This window comes from Carlito syrichta, unplaced genomic scaffold (genome assembly GCF_000164805.1).
Source record: "Carlito syrichta isolate Samal-C Ts95f unplaced genomic scaffold, Tarsius_syrichta-2.0.1 Scaffold314018, whole genome shotgun sequence".
NCBI lineage: Eukaryota > Metazoa > Chordata > Mammalia > Primates > Tarsiidae > Carlito > Carlito syrichta.
This window is the reverse complement of record NW_007258114.1, coordinates 294,853-310,301: the sequence shown is the minus strand read 5'-3', so window position 1 is coordinate 310,301 and position 15,449 is coordinate 294,853. Positions and strand designations below refer to the sequence as shown.

General features: G+C 57.3%; 2 protein-coding genes across 3 annotated transcripts in view; one reads left to right on the top strand and one right to left on the bottom strand.

The window, feature by feature from the left end:
• Nucleotides 1–6: 6 nt before the first annotated feature.
• Nucleotides 7–10,296, top strand: CACFD1 (calcium channel flower domain containing 1). 2 transcript variants are annotated; one of them, XM_021718932.1, is made up of 5 exons: nucleotides 7–86; nucleotides 3,590–3,662; nucleotides 5,262–5,387; nucleotides 9,465–9,572; nucleotides 10,088–10,277. In XM_021718932.1, the coding sequence occupies exons 1-5, from the start codon at nucleotides 32–34 to the stop codon at nucleotides 10,176–10,178; spliced, it is 453 nt and encodes a 150-aa protein (XP_021574607.1). In that variant the 5' UTR covers nucleotides 7–31; the 3' UTR covers nucleotides 10,179–10,277. The 2 variants fall into 2 exon arrangements, with proteins under 2 accessions (XP_021574607.1, XP_021574608.1); XM_021718933.1 differs by lacking the exon at nucleotides 7–86 and having other exon boundaries at nucleotides 3,530–3,662; nucleotides 10,071–10,296.
• A 2,146-nt stretch (nucleotides 10,297–12,442) lies between these two features.
• Nucleotides 12,443–15,449, bottom strand: part of SLC2A6 (solute carrier family 2 member 6) — a 7,677-nt gene continuing 4,670 nt past the window's right edge. The window contains exons 7-10 of the mRNA XM_021718934.1: nucleotides 14,878–14,986; nucleotides 14,310–14,495; nucleotides 14,010–14,155; nucleotides 12,443–13,203 (exon numbers count right to left, since the gene is read on the bottom strand). Of these exons, the coding sequence (XP_021574609.1) occupies nucleotides 13,048–13,203; nucleotides 14,010–14,155; nucleotides 14,310–14,495; nucleotides 14,878–14,986 (597 nt within the window). The 3' untranslated portion in view covers nucleotides 12,443–13,047. The remainder of the gene's footprint in view (nucleotides 13,204–14,009; nucleotides 14,156–14,309; nucleotides 14,496–14,877; nucleotides 14,987–15,449) is intronic.

Here is a 15,449-nt window from a genome sequence, read left to right as displayed (position 1 = left end):
CGGTTCCGCGCCGCCCGCGCAGGAGGAGGGCATGACGTGGTGGTATCGCTGGCTGTGTCGCCTGTCAGGGGTGCTAGGGGCCGTCTGTGAGTACTCTGTGGGAGAGAGGGGTCGGGCTCGCCGCCCGCCGCGCATGCGCGTCCCGGCCCCGCCCCGCGCGCCCCCGAGAGAAGGGATTCGCGTGGGGTCGGGGGTCTGCGGGGAACTTCCCGGGCCGGGGAAGTGACTGGGGCAGCAGGGAGCCGGCGTCCTTGGGGTTGCCATGGTTACCGCTCTTGCCTGGGCGCCTCTGTCCCCAGGGCTGGGCTGGCGGGCCTGGGAATTTTCCAGGAGGGATCAGAAACCCTCCCCAGGGAGGGGGTCACTGACCTGGGGCAAGTGACCGAGCACCCCGCCTCGATCGCCGCCTCTGTGGCTCAGGCCAATGGCTGCACCCACCTCCAGGCTGTCGTGGAATTTTCCTAGGATGCTTGAGGGCTGTCTGCCCAGCCTGGCGGGTAGCGTTTTGACCTGGGCATGGGTGGGGACAGCCGTTTTCCTAACCTTTGGGCTAAGATTGTTTATAGGGGGAGCGGGTACAGGTATGGCTAGATTCGTGGCAAGAAGCCATTGGGCGGAAATTTCCTAAGGGTCAGTTGGTGTCAGGGGACAGGTGACCCCCTAAGAGTGGCCAGAAAGTGAGCTGGGAGCGGTGGCGGCCTCTTCCCTGGGTCTCTTGTGTACTGTCAACTCCCTTTTTGCTACTGTGTCTCACTGGCTCCTCTCCTGCCCTCCGAACACACCCTAGACACATGCCCTGACCTCAAGTTCCCAGGGAAGCCAGAGTCTTTTACAAGCCCAAAAGGAACATAAGAAGGGAGGCAGATTTGCTACAGGAAGGAAATAAAGATCATATAGTTAGCCAGATATGGTGGCTCATGCCTGTAATCCCACCACTTTGGGAGGCTGATGTGGGAGGATTGCTTGAGTCAAAGAGTTTGAGACCAGCCTGGGCAACACAGTGAGACCCTGTCTCTCTACAAAAAAAAAAAAAAGAAATTAGCCATGTGCAGTGGCATCCACCTGTAGTCCCAGCTACTTAGGATTTAGGACTGAGGCTGAGGGAAAAGGATCGCCTGAGTCCAGGAATTTGAGGCTATGGTGAACCATGATCGTGCCACTGCACTCCAGCCTGGGTGACAGAGTAAGACTCCAACTCAAAGAAAAAAACAAGTCATACAGTTGGGCTTCCAAAGGCAGATTAAGTCTTTTTTTTTTTTTAATAGCCTTTATTCAGTTTATAAAGCATATGTAAAACTGAATGATGTGCTTTCCTCTCTGTCCTCAGCACTGTGAATCACCGGAGCTGGCACAGCACAAGGTCTTAGAAAGGGAGTGTCTGTTAAGGAAGTTTGTGGGCTTAAATGGTGCCTCCTGGCACGGAGGGCTGGGTCCTGGGAAGGGCAAGACCCCATCAGCTCTCCTGTCAGAAGGAACACCTTCTCGGGGTTACCCTCGAGTTCCATAGTCTTTCCAGGTGGGTGGAGGAGGTTCATGCAGGATGGTGCAGGGTGAGGATTGTGCTGCCCTTGGCAAGGCATGCCCTGATCCACAAAACGACCCGAGTCCTTGTCCCTGTCGCTGCTGTTCAGAGCAAGCACACTGTTGACTTTGTGGAAGGGCTCAAGGTTTCCTACCAGAGGGCTCAAGGCTAGCCCTCGGTTGGCTCCTCTCAGGTTTGGTTACCTCTTTCCGGGCAGATTAAAGTGGGCGGAGCGGAGGGGTGACAATGGTTGCTGGAGGAGAAAGGTCTCGACTCCGGTCTCTAGGCCACCATCCTGCCTCCGTCTTGGCCAGTGACCCTAGCCTCCACCGACTCTCAGGTGAACCTTGGAATCCCATTCTGTTCTGTGCTGTGGGCACCCAGGAGTTCCTGGTGCTGTTGGTATGTTGTAGCTAAAAGCCTCAGGTACATTTGTGACTTCACCCTGAATTGTCATCTGAATATCAAATACTGTATACAAGGTAGGATGCAAAAGGTCGGTGTTTTAGAGATGCAACAGGAATTCAAACAAAGGTTGTGTGCCCAGATGGTCACTTGGGGTAGGGTTGCCTTCCTCTGGAGTGAGCGCCTCAGAGAGAGGCATTTTCCCAGGGTCTGAAGAGCACCTGGGGGCACTGGCTCACTGGTGAGAAGATTGCATGCTGCCACTCCTTCGTGTGGAAGATGCCAGCATTGAGACCCCCAAGCAGACATCCTCAAGTCCTTTATTGTTAGGGGACTCCTGCCTGGAGCCTGCTGGCCTGGTTGAGATTGGGTCCTCCCCAAGGCTGGCTGTGGGTCAGACCGGGTGTGGCACTGGAGCTGGAGGTGACCACTGACTGCAGCAGGAAGCCAGGCAGGCTGCCCTGTGAGGCCAGTTGCTGCCGGGAAGTGAGCGGGAGCTGAGCTATCCTGGGGCACTGCAGGGCAGGCAGTGCCCCCCACGTTTGTGGCTTGAGCCCCTCACTGGGTGAAGGTTGTGTTCCTAAGGGCGTGCTGAGGAATAAGTGCCACCTTGGAGTGCTTCATTCTGGAAGGAGACCCGGGGGCACAGGAGGGCGTCCCTGTAGTCTGGACTCCATCTGGTTCCCTGGCCTGCTGTCTGCATAGGGTTACATGGAAAGCGGGGATGTGGCGCAGTTCCAGCCTCCTGTCAGGGATCAGGTGCAGAGGAGCTAATGCAAGTTTCATGAGCTGGCTGCCAAGGCGAGGTCCCGCTTCCCACCCCAGCCGTGCCAGCCTTGCTTCCTGCCGACAGTGGCTCTCCAGATGTGCCTCGCAGGCTCCTGGATGGAGCTCCTGATGGAGCTGGGCTCTGGGCTACAGGGACTGTGGGGGCGGGGACCCTGCCAGAAGGCACAGTTGGGAGGGGGTCAAGACTGCACTTCTGGGTGTTGGAGAAGCCACGTTCTCGGGTGGGAGAGGATAGCCCCATCCCCTTGCGGCCCCCTTGGCATTTCAGTGGTGGGTGGACTGGGCTATGGGACTTGCTGACATGCAAGAGGGAAACTGAGCCCAGGAAGATGAAGAGAATATGCCCAGGCCCCGGCTAGGGTGAATGTCAGAGCTGGCATTGTTGGCCAGGTCCTGCCTGCTTCCGGTCTTGGTTCCAAGAGAGGCAGCCCTTGTCCCAACCAGAATCCCAGCCATGCTTCACAGGCAGAGGACTTCTTGTGTGACTGCCCTGTGAATAGGGACAGTGGCCCTTACCAAGGGCTAAGTCTACGCAGGGCACTGACCTGAGCCCTTGCAGGGACGTATCTCTGTAACCCTTCCTTAACCCTTATTACTTTCCAGGGGTGTGGGGTCAGAGGGCTGCTCCTCCGAGTTGGGATGGAGAGAGTAGGCCACTCTGAGACCCACCGCAGCCTTTGTGCCACCCGTGTGGGCTGACACAAGCCCCTCCACCCCACCTAGTCTTACCCTTGCCTCCTCAGATGGCTGGTGGAGAAGAACCGGGTGCTGAACGCCAGGGACTACTCTTGATTCTTGAGACCTTCCTGGTTACCATCCCGGCAGGCCCGTCCCTTCCTCCCTGCTAATCCTGCCCTGTCTCTTGTTTTCAAGCCTGCGCCATCTCTGGCCTCTTCAACTGCGTCACTGTCCACCCTCTGAACATCGCGGCTGGTGTGTGGATGATGTGAGTAGTGTCTGTTGTCCTACCCTGCTGGGGCTCGGGGCATGTGGGTTTCTGGCATGGGTGGGTCTTCCCCTCCATCATGCACGTACCATGTTCAGGTTTCTCAAGGAGGAGTTGGGGCCAGGGGAATGCCCACCAGGCCTTTATCAGGTGCAGAGCCAGGGCCACTGACATCTCTTGTGCAACTACCCAGGCCAACTTTGTAGGCCCCAAGCCCACCACAACGGACCCTCACTCTTGGGGGGTCCCAGGGTCATGGTTTGGGAGTCCGGCTAAGAACTTGGAGGATCAGAGCGCTGGGAGGGCATACCCAGCTCAGGGCTGGGAACCATGCCAGGGAAGTGGGAAGCGCAAGTCCAAATTGGCACAGGAAGCCACTCACAGGACCCTCAGATGGGTTCTATGCCCACTTCCTGCCAGGCAGCTCCATCTCCTTGGAAGAGAAGATGGAGGAGACCTGTCCACTTGAGGCACATGAAAAGTGGTTTGTGTGCCCAGAGTCTGCTAGTAACCTTGTGGGACTTGAAGGGCACCAGATAGGCAAAGTACAGGTCCCGCCCTGGGTGACTCAGGGACTTGTTGTGGTGGGGGCACCACGACCTGGCTGGCGGAAGGTGGTAGGGATGAGAATTGACGGGCAGCGGTGGGGGAAGCCTGGGCCTGGCTTTGTGGGCTGGAGTTGGAGCCTGGTCGAGTCCGATGCATGGTGGAGGCCTGGCACGTGGGAGGCTGGGGCAGGAGTTGCAGGTGGGAATGGATGTTAGGAGTTGTGAAGAGTTCCTCCCCTAGGCCTCATGGGGCTGGGGCGGGGGTTTGGGTGACTCTTGGGGACCTTGCCTTTCTGTTGAAAGGGTGTCATGATGACACCTTCTTCCCAGGCTTGGGGGAGATAGAAGGGCCTGGCGCATTATATGGGCTGTCTAGCAACTGACTGCTATCTACCCATGGAGAACACAGAGACCAGAGCAGGTACCCTCGGCACCAGTGACATAGCTGTTCCCAGACCAAACATGGGGCTGGACAGAGGGCTTGCTGAGTTCTCTCCTTCCCGGTCCAGGCTTCTCAGGGCCATCCTGTGTCTGCTGCACCTGTCTGTGTGTCCCTGGGCCCTAGGGTGTTGGGTGCGTGGTCACCCCTGTGACTTTGTGAACTGGCTCCGACGCTCCACTGTCCTGGTAGGGCAGCCTTCCCAGCGCTTGTGGGGACGTCAGTGATGGTGGCGCTAGTACTCATAGCTGGCATGGCTGCCAAGTGCCGACTGCGGGTGAACCTACCTCAGGCTTCCCACACACCATGACAGGGGTCCCTTTCCCCCTGTTTCCCAGGCCAGATAGATGAGGGAAGTAGAACCCAGGGTCTGCTCTCTAGGCAAGTTCAGTTCTGCTGGGGAGACAAGCATGGGGAGCAGCTGGGGCGCGGTGGAACGTTTAGCAGAAGCCCTTCCAGGGGACAAGCAGGTGCCCTGGAGCGGCCAGGCAGCTTCCTGGAGGAGGGCAAGGGAGGGGGCGAGGGAGGGTGGCTTTGCTCGTGGCCCTGGCCCTGGGGCTGCTCGTGCCCGGGGTCGTCAGTCGTGCTCTTCTCTGGCCCCTGCCCCTGCAGCATGAATGCCTTTGTGCTGTTGCTGTGCGAGGCGCCCTTCTGCTGCCAGTTTGTCGAGTTTGCAAACACGGTGGCGGAGAAGGTGGACCGGCTGCGTTCCTGGCAGAAGGCTGTCTTCTACTGCGGGTGAGGACTGCCGGGCAGGGTTCCGGAATCCTGCTGACGAAATGACCTGAAGGGCAGGTGAGGGTGGGTAGGGCACAGGGGCTTTCTCTCCTCTTGGTGGAGGTTTAAGCTGGGATCGCCTTTGTGCAGCGTGGCTGGATGACAACTGCCAAAAATGTGTCCAGGTGCTTCGCCCCTGGGAATTCAGCCTGCAGCCATGCCATGGTCTGTGAGGGTTCCGAGCATGTGAGCACCTGTTGCAGTGCCACGTGCAGTAGAGGAAAGTGGGAAACATCTGGAACTTTGGTCCACCAGTAGGGAGTTGTTAAACAGATTGTAGCATGTCCACAGGATGTGTTTCTCTTGTGCCTTTCCAAAGAGCATGGGCCACCTAGATGTCCTGGCCTGAAAGGGGAAGAGCAAGCTGCACAGCAGAAAGTATTGCTTTCTAAGTAATGCTTCCTAATAGTTGTCCTGCTGGGCATGGTGGTTCACACCTGTCATCCCAGCACTTTGGGAGGCAGAGGCAAGAGGATTGCCTGAACCTGGGGGTTTGAGACCAGCTTGGGCAACTTAGTGAGACCTGGTCTCTACAATAAAATAAAATAAAAAATTCCCAGCTACTTGGAAGGCTGAGGTGGAAGGATCACCTGGGCCAAGCAGGTTGAGACTGTGGTACCACTGCACTCCAGCCTAGGTGACAGAGTGAAACACAGTATCAAGAAAGAAAAAATTGTCCTGTTTCTAATAATGAAATCAGTATATAATATTTCCCATCTGAGTCATGACATTGAACTAATTTCAGGATAAGTTTAATACACAATGTCTGATGCATAGGAGGCTGGCAGCAGCGCCATCACCTTTGAGAAATTAATACAGAACAAAGCTTTCTTCCCCTGTGTGGAGGCCCAGTAGTTTTGACAGTAAGAGCACAAGGTGCATGCTCAGTTCTGGAGCTGTTCCCTACGGTGTCTAAATCACGAAGGAACATGGGATCACAAAATACCAATCTTCACATAGCATTGTGTCCTTTGGGTTTTTAAAAAACTGTTTGAAAAATGCTAGCAGGCTGGGCTCGGTGGTTCAGCCTGGCCTGTAATCCCAGCACTTTGGAAGCCTGAGGCGAGAGGATTGCCTGAGCCCAAGGGTTCGAGACCCACCTAGGCAACTTGGTGAGACCTCGTCTCTATAATAAATAAAAAATTAAGCCGGGCTTGGTGGCTCAGCCTGTAATCCCGCGCCTTTGGGAGGCTGAGGTGAGTGGATTGCCTGAGCCCACGGGTTCGAGACCCGCCTGGGCAGCGAGGCCTCATCGCTACAATAAATCAAAAAATCAGCTGGGCATGGTAGCGCATGCCTGTAATTCCGGCTACTTGGAAGACGGAGGCGGAAGGATTGCCGGAGCCCAGCAGACGAGGCTGTGGTGGCCGGGAGCGGCCACTGCACTCCAGTCTGGTCGACTGAGTGAGACTCCAACTCAAAAAAAAAAAAATTAGCCGGGATGTGGAGCGCGTGCCTGTAGTTTCGGCTACTTGGAAGGCTGAGGTGGAAGGATTGCAGGAGCCCAGCAGGTCGAGACTGCGGTGGCAGGAGCATGCCACTGCCTTCCAAGCCTGGGAGACAGAGTGAGACTCCAACTCAAAAAGAAAAAAAAAGAAAAATGCTAGCAGTCATATATCTTCATTAAAAATAATTTGGAAATAGAAAGCCATTCCTTCAAGCCCCACTACCTGTTAACCTTTTGAAATGTCCTTCCTGTCTCTAGGCAATTTTTTGCTTGTTTGTTCTTTTAGTTGGAATCTCACTTTGTTGCCCAGGGCTGGAGTGCAGTAATGGGATCATGGCTACCACAGCCTCAACCTCCTGAGTTCAGACAATCCTTCTGCCTCAGTCTTCCAAGTAGCTGGAACTACAGGCATGCACCACCATGCCCAACTAATTTTTTGATTTATTGTAGCAAGGAGGCCTTGCCAAGTTGCCCAGGTGGTCTTCTTGTCTCGGCTTCCCAAAGTGCTGGGATTACAGACATGAGTTACCACGTCTGGCTATCAGGCATTTTCTAAAGCCTGTTTTTAACATAGTTATAACCATTATATATATTTGTATCCTGATTTTTTTCACTTAATGTAATGATGTAAACATTTTCAGCATTATCATAAAGGCATTATACCATGACTTTTAATGATAGGAATTTAGCCAGATATATCATGCTTTTCTTAATTTGTTGTTAGCTATAATGTAAATGTTCCTACTGTGATGAACATCTTTCTGGTAAAACTTTTCCCATGTTTATGATTTCCTTAGGATCTACTTTCAGGTGTGGAATTATTAGGTCAAAGGTTATGATCATTAAACAGATTTTGATACATGTGACTACATTGCTCTATAAAAGGTTGCATCAGTTTCTCCCCTGTCCTCCCACCCTGATGCCCAGGGCGGTGTACCATTTGTTTGTTATCTGAGAGGTAAAATATTCTCTTTTGTATTCATTTGTATTCATTTGTATTCATCTGTTTGTTATCTGAGAGGTAAAATATTCTCCTATAGGTTGTAATTACATTTTCTTATTTGAAAATTTTCCGTTTTTTTTTTAACCAGTCGGAATCTTCGTTTTGTTTTTTGTTTTTTGTTTCTTAACTCCATGGACTTCCTATGAATTTGTTAAGGATCACATTAGTAGACAAAAGCACAACCCCTAATTTTCCTCAAGATAATTCCTTCTCTATCAAGGGATTTCTTTTTTTGTTTTCCTTTTTGAGTTGGGGTCTCATTCTGTCAACCAGGCTGGAGTGCAGTGGTATGATCACCGGCTCACCACAGCCTTGACCTCCTGGGTTCAAGCAGTCCTGCCTCAGCCTCCAGAGTAGCTTGGGACTACAGGCATGCACCACCACTCCTGGCTACTTTTTAAATTTTTTTATAGAGACAAGGCCTTGCTATGTTGCCCAGGCTGGTCTTGAACTCCTGGGTTCAAGCGATCCTCCTGCCTAGGCCTCCCAAAGGGCTGGAATTACAGGTGTGAGCCGCTGCATCTGGCTGAATCTTAGTGTTTTACTTAGCAAGTTATTTGTGCTTTCTATATTAAAGATTTCAAAATCTTTTACTCTTGTTTCCTGCAGATATTTTTCTAGCCTGTTGTTAGCCTTTAATTTTGATTTGTCAGAAGGTCCCCCACCTCTGTAGTCTTTTCCGTTGTAATTTCTTTCCTTTTTTTTTTGTAGTTCTCATTTCTATCATTCTTTTATTATCTTGAAATTTCTTAACTACAGAGAAATCTCATGACCACATGTCAGCATAAATGAAATTCAGGCAGAATGCAGTTGGTTGAGTCCCATCCTCTCTCAGGCAGCCCTCTCTAGGGACGTGACAGGACTGGGCACTGGTCCTGTTAGCCCAGGAGTCCACACTGGTCTGGAAATTCCACCCCTGGTGGAGAATCAGCCCTATAGATGTTTAAGCCCAGTGGACCCCACCACCAGGTGGCGCCAAACCATAGCCAGGCCTGGGCAGGCCTGAGCTACCTCCTGGCCCTGGTCTCATGACCCTTGTGATGAGACCCTGCACTCCATGTGGTTGAATTGTGGGGACCTTATGTGTGTGGAGGCGTGGCTGGCGTCACTGTCTTCCTCTGAGCATGTGTGTAGGCTCGCGATGCCCCAGGCATCATGGGAAGTAGTTACCATGCCTTGCCTCACCCGGTAGAGAGGCTGAGCCATAGAGATGGCAGGTGACTAGCTGTGGTCTCAGCCAGTAAAGGACACAGCTGCCCTCCGGGCCTTGAGACAAAAGGTGGCCTGTTTCTGTGGACAGTGGTGAGAGCGTTGGGCCACCTCATACTGTGTAACTCTTTTACCGGGGTCATAGACCCTTTCACAAGCTTGTTGAAAGCTTTGGATCCTGTTGACAGAAATGAGCAGAATTTTACAGGCAAGCTCAGGGGCCTTCGAGGACTTTCTAAAGCCTTGCTGTGAACGAGTGTATTTTAGGGGACCCTTCCTGCCCCACAGCTGACCGAGAAGGGGGCTGGGGCATCTGGGAAACCTGGAAAGACCATGGTAGCCATGGGTTAGGAGTGCCCTGACCTCTGTTCCCCCCCAGGATGGCTGTCATTCCCATCGTCATCAGTCTGACCCTGACCACATTGCTGGGCAACGCCATCGCCTTTGCCACGGGGGTACTGTACGGACTCTCTGCTCTCGGCAAAAAGTACGTCTGCTGGGTCCTAGCCCCTGGGTGGAACTGTCCCTTTCTGCCTCCTGGTGTCTCAGGGAAGAGGTCTGAGAGTGGCCCCTTTTCTCTGGTTTGGACACCGAGGCATAGAAGTTGGCAGTGACTCTCATCAGCATCTCCAGGGTGTTCAGTTCTGGGGATTGAGGGCAAGGGCATTCACAAGACTTCTGGGTGGCCGGTTCTTGCCCCATCACGGCCCTTGGCAGGGGTAGCAGATCTGTGGCTCATGAGAGCCCTTCCCCTCAGGGTCCTATACCACACATCCCGATCAGTGGCCACTCTCTGTCCTGCAGAGCCCAGATCAAGACTGGAGTCTTAGGCAACCTGTGCCCCTCTCAGAGGTGACTGGACAGGCTTTTGCTATCCCTGCAGTGATCTCTGTCTGGGGAAGTTGGGATGCATGTGGGTCACAGGCCAGAAACCGGGCTGTGGCTGGGAGGGCTACGGGCCTGGAGCCCACAGACCAGGTGACAGGCCTGCTCTTTCCCCAGGGGCGATGCGATCTCCTATGCCAGGATCCAGCAGCAGAGGCAGCAGGCAGATGAGGAGAAGCTCGCCGAGACCCTGGAGGGAGAGCTGTGATGGGCTGGGTGCCCCTCCCCACCGCCCACCGCCCGGCTCTGGATGAGCATTTCCAGGGAAGGCCTGGGTGTCGGCCAAGGTCAGCCTGGAAGAAGAGCCCCTGCCTGGCCCCCATCAGCTCCTCTGCACACGTCCCCACCCCTAGAATCCTCCTCTGCCCCTTCCTCCAGATGGCCGAAGCCAGGAGCCCCTGACGCTGCTGGTGCTGGGGCCCGGGCTACAGCAGCTCTGCATACACGACGCCCACCTGGCTCGTCCCTCCACTGCGTGGATCTGCAGACTTCATGCCACTGGCAGGGCTGCTGTGCTCTGCCCAAGGCCTGAGGGCAGCTTTCTCTGGAGCTGCTGGTTCCAGCTCGAGGGGAGGCATGTCAGGCAGGCTCCTGCCACCGGTGCTTCGGGCCTGGGCACGGAGCAGAGGGACCTGCCCCTGTTCTCCTGGCAGGTGGAACCTGGGGCCAGGACGGCCTGGCCTCCCATGCGGCCCACGGGTCCAGCCCTGCTGCCACTCCTTTCTTGTGGGAGCCCACAGAACTCTGAACGTGTGCCCTGTACCCATAGCAGCTTGGCAGTGACCAGGCCACTGGATGGGGAGTGGTCCCCGCCCACGCCAGGGACCTTGGACAGGCCACCTAGGATATCCCAGCTGCCCCACCTCCCTCACTACCCCACCTCAGGCCTTGGTGCTAAGGAAGTGTGGGAGCAGGCTCTCCCTAGCACCCATGAGGGTGCCCACCCCTATCTGGTAGCCCTGCTGTGTCAGCAGCGGCCCCCACTTCACCAGGAGAGGCTGGGCATGACCCACTGCAGGTCCTGCCGCCTTCCCCCAAGCCCTGCCCTCAGGGAACATCTGCCTTTTGAGAACCGGGCCCAGGCCAGAGCCATCTCCCCACAGAGAGCTGCACCTGCTGCCCAGGATGCCAGGCCACCAGGAGCAAGTCCTGCGTGGGGAGCACGTGGAGCTGGGCCGGGAAGCCCTTCTATCCTCCCTCAGCCATGACCTCAGCTGCTGGGCGTGTCTGACGGGCCCGGGCAAGCCTGGGCAGGGCAGGGCTGGCATGGGAACCACTCCACGGGGGACCCAGCTCCCGGCCTTCCCCCTCCCCAGACCCTCGGCCAGGCCTGCTAGCTCAGGGACTGGGTCTTGTTAAGTAGACGCAAGCCCCATGCCTGTGCCGGAGCTGTTTCCCGAGAGGCCTTTTGGGCCCATCAGCATTTAAGGCTGGAGTGGTGGGCTCTTGGGTTGGGAGTGGGGCCTTTTCCAGGCCTGCCCAGTACTGCCCGGGCACTTGGGGCTCCTGGGTCAGTCGCAGTCTGCCTGGAGTCTGATCAGGCTGACTCTGCGGTGGCAGGGGCCCTACAGTGACCGGCTTGGCGGACACGTGCCTTTACGATTTCTCTGGGCCACCTTCCTCAGGCCTGTGTTGGGCTCAAAGGGCTGTGTGTGTGTGTGTGTGTGTGTCTGCTTCTGTGTGCGGTGAATGAGACCTGTCTACCTCCCGGGGAGCCAGGGCCTGCCCCCTCTGCTTGTTCTTACCTACCATAGTGGGGCTCAATTCCTTCTGCCCTGCCTTCCTGCCCCTGCCAGAGGGGCCTCATGACAGCCTGAGAGGGGGATTGGCTGGGTGTGTCCAGGATCACCCCTACACCCGTGGGGAAATGGGGTGGGTGCCAGGCAGGCCCTAGGGCGGGACACAGAGGAGGAAGGACCCTTGGTCACAGGCTGGAGCGGACAGGCTCTTTGCTGGACATTCCCAGTGAGGCTGTGGCCATGTGGTCCTGGATCCCACGGCCCTGTCTCCCAGCGGACATGTCTTGGGGGCCCTGCTTGGCAAGGAATGTCTCTCCGAGTGGCTGAGGGGACCAGGACGGTGGGGCCGCCGGGTCCTGCTCCTGCCAGTGTCTGGACTGTGTTTTGGGCCTCCCACGTATGCCCTTGTTCTTTGTGTTTGGCCTTCGTCTTGAGCAATAAAGCGAGGCTGTGGTTCGTATGCTTGTACCCTTGCTTCCTGCCTCGGTTCCAAGTGGGAGGGGCTGGGGGATGAGGGGCGCGCCAGCCCAACAGGGCAGGGCCCACCAGGAAGGCAGGAGCCCAGCTTCCCCCCACACCGGTGCCCGTCTGCTGCCCTCTCTGGCTTCACCGTGAATACGTCAGGAGTGGCCATGGAGGGACCCCGCCTGGGGCAGCAGGCCGGCTTCCTGTGCTGAGTCTGGGTCTGACTGGCTGCTGGGGCAGGGGCTCCGACTCCTGGAGTAGATCCTACTCCATCCTCTAGGGCTGCAGCCCTCTGTCTTTATTTGTACAAAGAGGGTGAACACAGTTTGCAGCCAGGAGCTGCCTGCTTCCAGGGGCTGGGTGGGAGGGAGTGGCCGCCTGGGTCCTGTGCCCTGACTGGTGAAAGTCCAGCACATTCCACATGTCCATATGTCCAGATGCTTGGTGGCGGCTGAGTGTCCAGAACACAATGGCCATGCCGCTTTGCCATCTCCAGCCCTGTCCTCTCTGTCTTCACTGCAGCCTTCTGTGAGGAGTGCCCTTGCACCTAAGTAAGGAGCTGGGCCCAAGGTCGCCTGCAGGGCCCTGCCCCTGGACAACAGGTCACATGTTCTCCTGTGGCCTTGGCTGCCTCCTTGCTGGTGGTCTCAGCTGATCTGAACGCAGCTCCGTGGGCTGCCTGAGCCGGGCTGTGGCAGGACAACAGTACTGCCTGGTCAGAGCCAGAAAGCATGCCGTGGTGGGGCCCAGTCACACTCCTGGCCAGTCCTCTTGTGCTCTGGCTGCTGCCTCCTGGTCCTAGGGTGCAAGTTTGCAGCCCACGCAGAGGCCCTGCCACCCGGTGGTCTGGCCCCTCCAGGCAGGGACTCTGCTCTAGCGCAGGAAGGACCTCCTTCTGGTGCGGAAAAATGACTCGATCTGCTCCAGTGACCGGCCCTTGGTCTCAGGCACGCAGCAGCCTGTGAACACCAGGCTCACCAGGCAGATGGCCGCGAAGAAGAAGAAAGGCACCTGCAGGCCAAAGGCGCTCTGGGGGGCAGACAGGTGCGGGATCACTGGGAGAACCCAGGTTCTCCCACCCCTGGAAGGCGTGGGCCTGCTGGTGGCGGCCAGCCGTGTGGGGCCTTCACCTGGCCTCGCCCTGCCCAGAGACCTCCAGGACTCGCACTGCCTCCAGGACAGAGCCCCGATTTCCTGTGGTCCTCGAAGTCTTTACCCCGTCTTCTCCCAGGGCGCCTCCCTGCTCGGAGGCCCCACTCTGCCCTGGCCTCAGCTCAGGCACTCCCTCACCCCCAGGTCAGCTGCTGGAGGCCTGGCAGGGTGTGTGCACATCCTGGGTGCCTGGCTGACTCACCACCCTCCCCGCCCTCAGTCTGTCCCACTCACTGAGGAAGCCGCTAGGCGCTGTCCTGCGCTGCCCCAGTGAGGTTCTCCCTTGTGGGGATTTGCAGCTGGAATACGCAGATTCTGGCTGGTTTGAGCCAGGGGCTGGGCGTGCGTGTGTGTGGGGGGCCCGCCCTCATGCTGGGGGGTGCAGCAGGTGTGCTGCTAAGACCTAGGAGGGACCCTGTACCTGGGAGGGCGAGACAGAGCATGGGGGCTGGCTGTCGGGGCTGCTTGCAGGAGACCTGACTCAGAATGGCTCCCCACCACCCCTCTAACTTATTCCTGCTTTTTGTAATGAGATCCTTTGCCAGGTTGTCATGGGACCACTGGGCCTCGTGTTCATCTCCCAGGGCCACTGTGGGTCCCCAGTACAGTCCCCAACACTGAGCCCTCCCTGGCCAGCTACACAGAGTTTCAGGCGGTCCCTGAGCTCCAGGGCTGGCACTCACCACCACTGGCAGGAAGGACTTGGTGAGGACGAAGGCGGTGAGCCAGCTGACCAGCACACAGAGTCCTGAGGCCACACCGCGGGCGCGCAGGGGCAGGATCTCGGACATGAGGAGCCAGGTGATGGGCCCCCAGCCCATGGCGTAGCCTGCACAGAGAGGGTGGAGGGCGGGCTCAGGCCCTGCAGGGTACCCGGCGGAGGCCTCCTCTGTCGCTACCAAGGGACCCTCCATCTGACCACCCCCAGACAAACGAGGACAGCAGCACCCTGGCACACCCCGTGGAGGCACCGCTGCACCCACCCATGATGAAGAACATGGTGGCCAGCAGGGGCACGAGGGTGAGGTAGCTGGCAGGTGCGGCCAGGGGCTGCTCCGTGCCCCCCCAGGGCACGCTCTCCAGGCCTGCGGTGCTGTTGGGAGTCAGAGGCCTCGGGCCGAAGTGGACGTACAGCGCCAGCGTCAGGTTGGCAGCAAACATGATGGCTGCTATGGACAGACGGGTGGCCCCGCAGGGCCAGGACGCACTGAGCTGCTGCTCCTCTCGGAGCTCGCCTCACAGAGCCCTGGGCACCCTGCACCCCACCTGTCATCCAGGCAGGGCCTGGCTCCCTGGGACAGGAGACCCCCTGTGGAGCAGCAAGCCACAGCTGGCATGTTTACTCACATACCAAGCCCCGGTGGCACTCTCTAGAGCCACTGGCCCATGCCAGGCTGTGCCAGGTGCTGGGGAGGCAGGCCCCTGTGCTCCCAGGCCATCCAAGGGCAGGCCCTGGGCAGCTGGGCCGGGGTCGCTGGCTTCACATCCAGCCAGGCCCAACACGCAGCAGCCTTGGAGGCACAAGGGGGGAGCCGAGAGCAGGGCGCTCACCCGAGACAAAGAGCAGGACCTTGCGGCCGGCCAGGTCCATGGCGACCGCTGCGATCAGCACCGACAGGAGCCTCACGGCCCCCACGATGGCCGCGTCATCCTTGGGCGGCTGCGGAAGGGAAACCCAGGCTGAGAGACCCCGTCTAGCACTCCCCTCTCACCTCCACACCCACCCTGTCCCCCAGGTGCCATGCGGTGTTCAGGCCCACAGCTCCGGTCACGGCACTCTCATGGAGCACCCACTATGTGCCAGGCACTGCTGCACACCTGCCCTGGCCCGTGGGCCTCCCAGGCCATGCCTGCTGTGCCCACTGCTGTACCCCACTGGCACAGAATCCAGGCGTGACAATGATGCGTTGAACTGTGCTGTCACTAATCTCCAAATCTGATCTCATTCTGAGCTTCAGGATGGGCCCAAGGGGATGTTGTCCTATCTCTGACTCACAGAAGAGGAAGCTGAGGTTCAGAGGCGGAAGTGACCTCCCTCACTGAGTGGCAGATGCCACAGAGGCTCTGAGCCTGCGGCCCACGGTCCCAAGTCTCCGCATTTCTTTCTTTTTCTTCTCCTTTTT

Bases quoted from the DNA above. Each gene is read 5' to 3' on its own strand.
- CACFD1 (XM_021718932.1), top strand. From the start codon at position 32: ATGACGTGGTGGTATCGCTGGCTGTGTCGCCTGTCAGGGGTGCTAGGG. The intron at 87-3,589 runs GTGAGTACTCTG...CTTGTTTTCAAG, and splicing joins AGGGGTGCTAGGGGCCGTCT to CCTGCGCCATCTCTGGCCTC. The intron at 3,663-5,261 runs GTGAGTAGTGTC...CTGCCCCTGCAG, and splicing joins GCGGCTGGTGTGTGGATGAT to CATGAATGCCTTTGTGCTGT.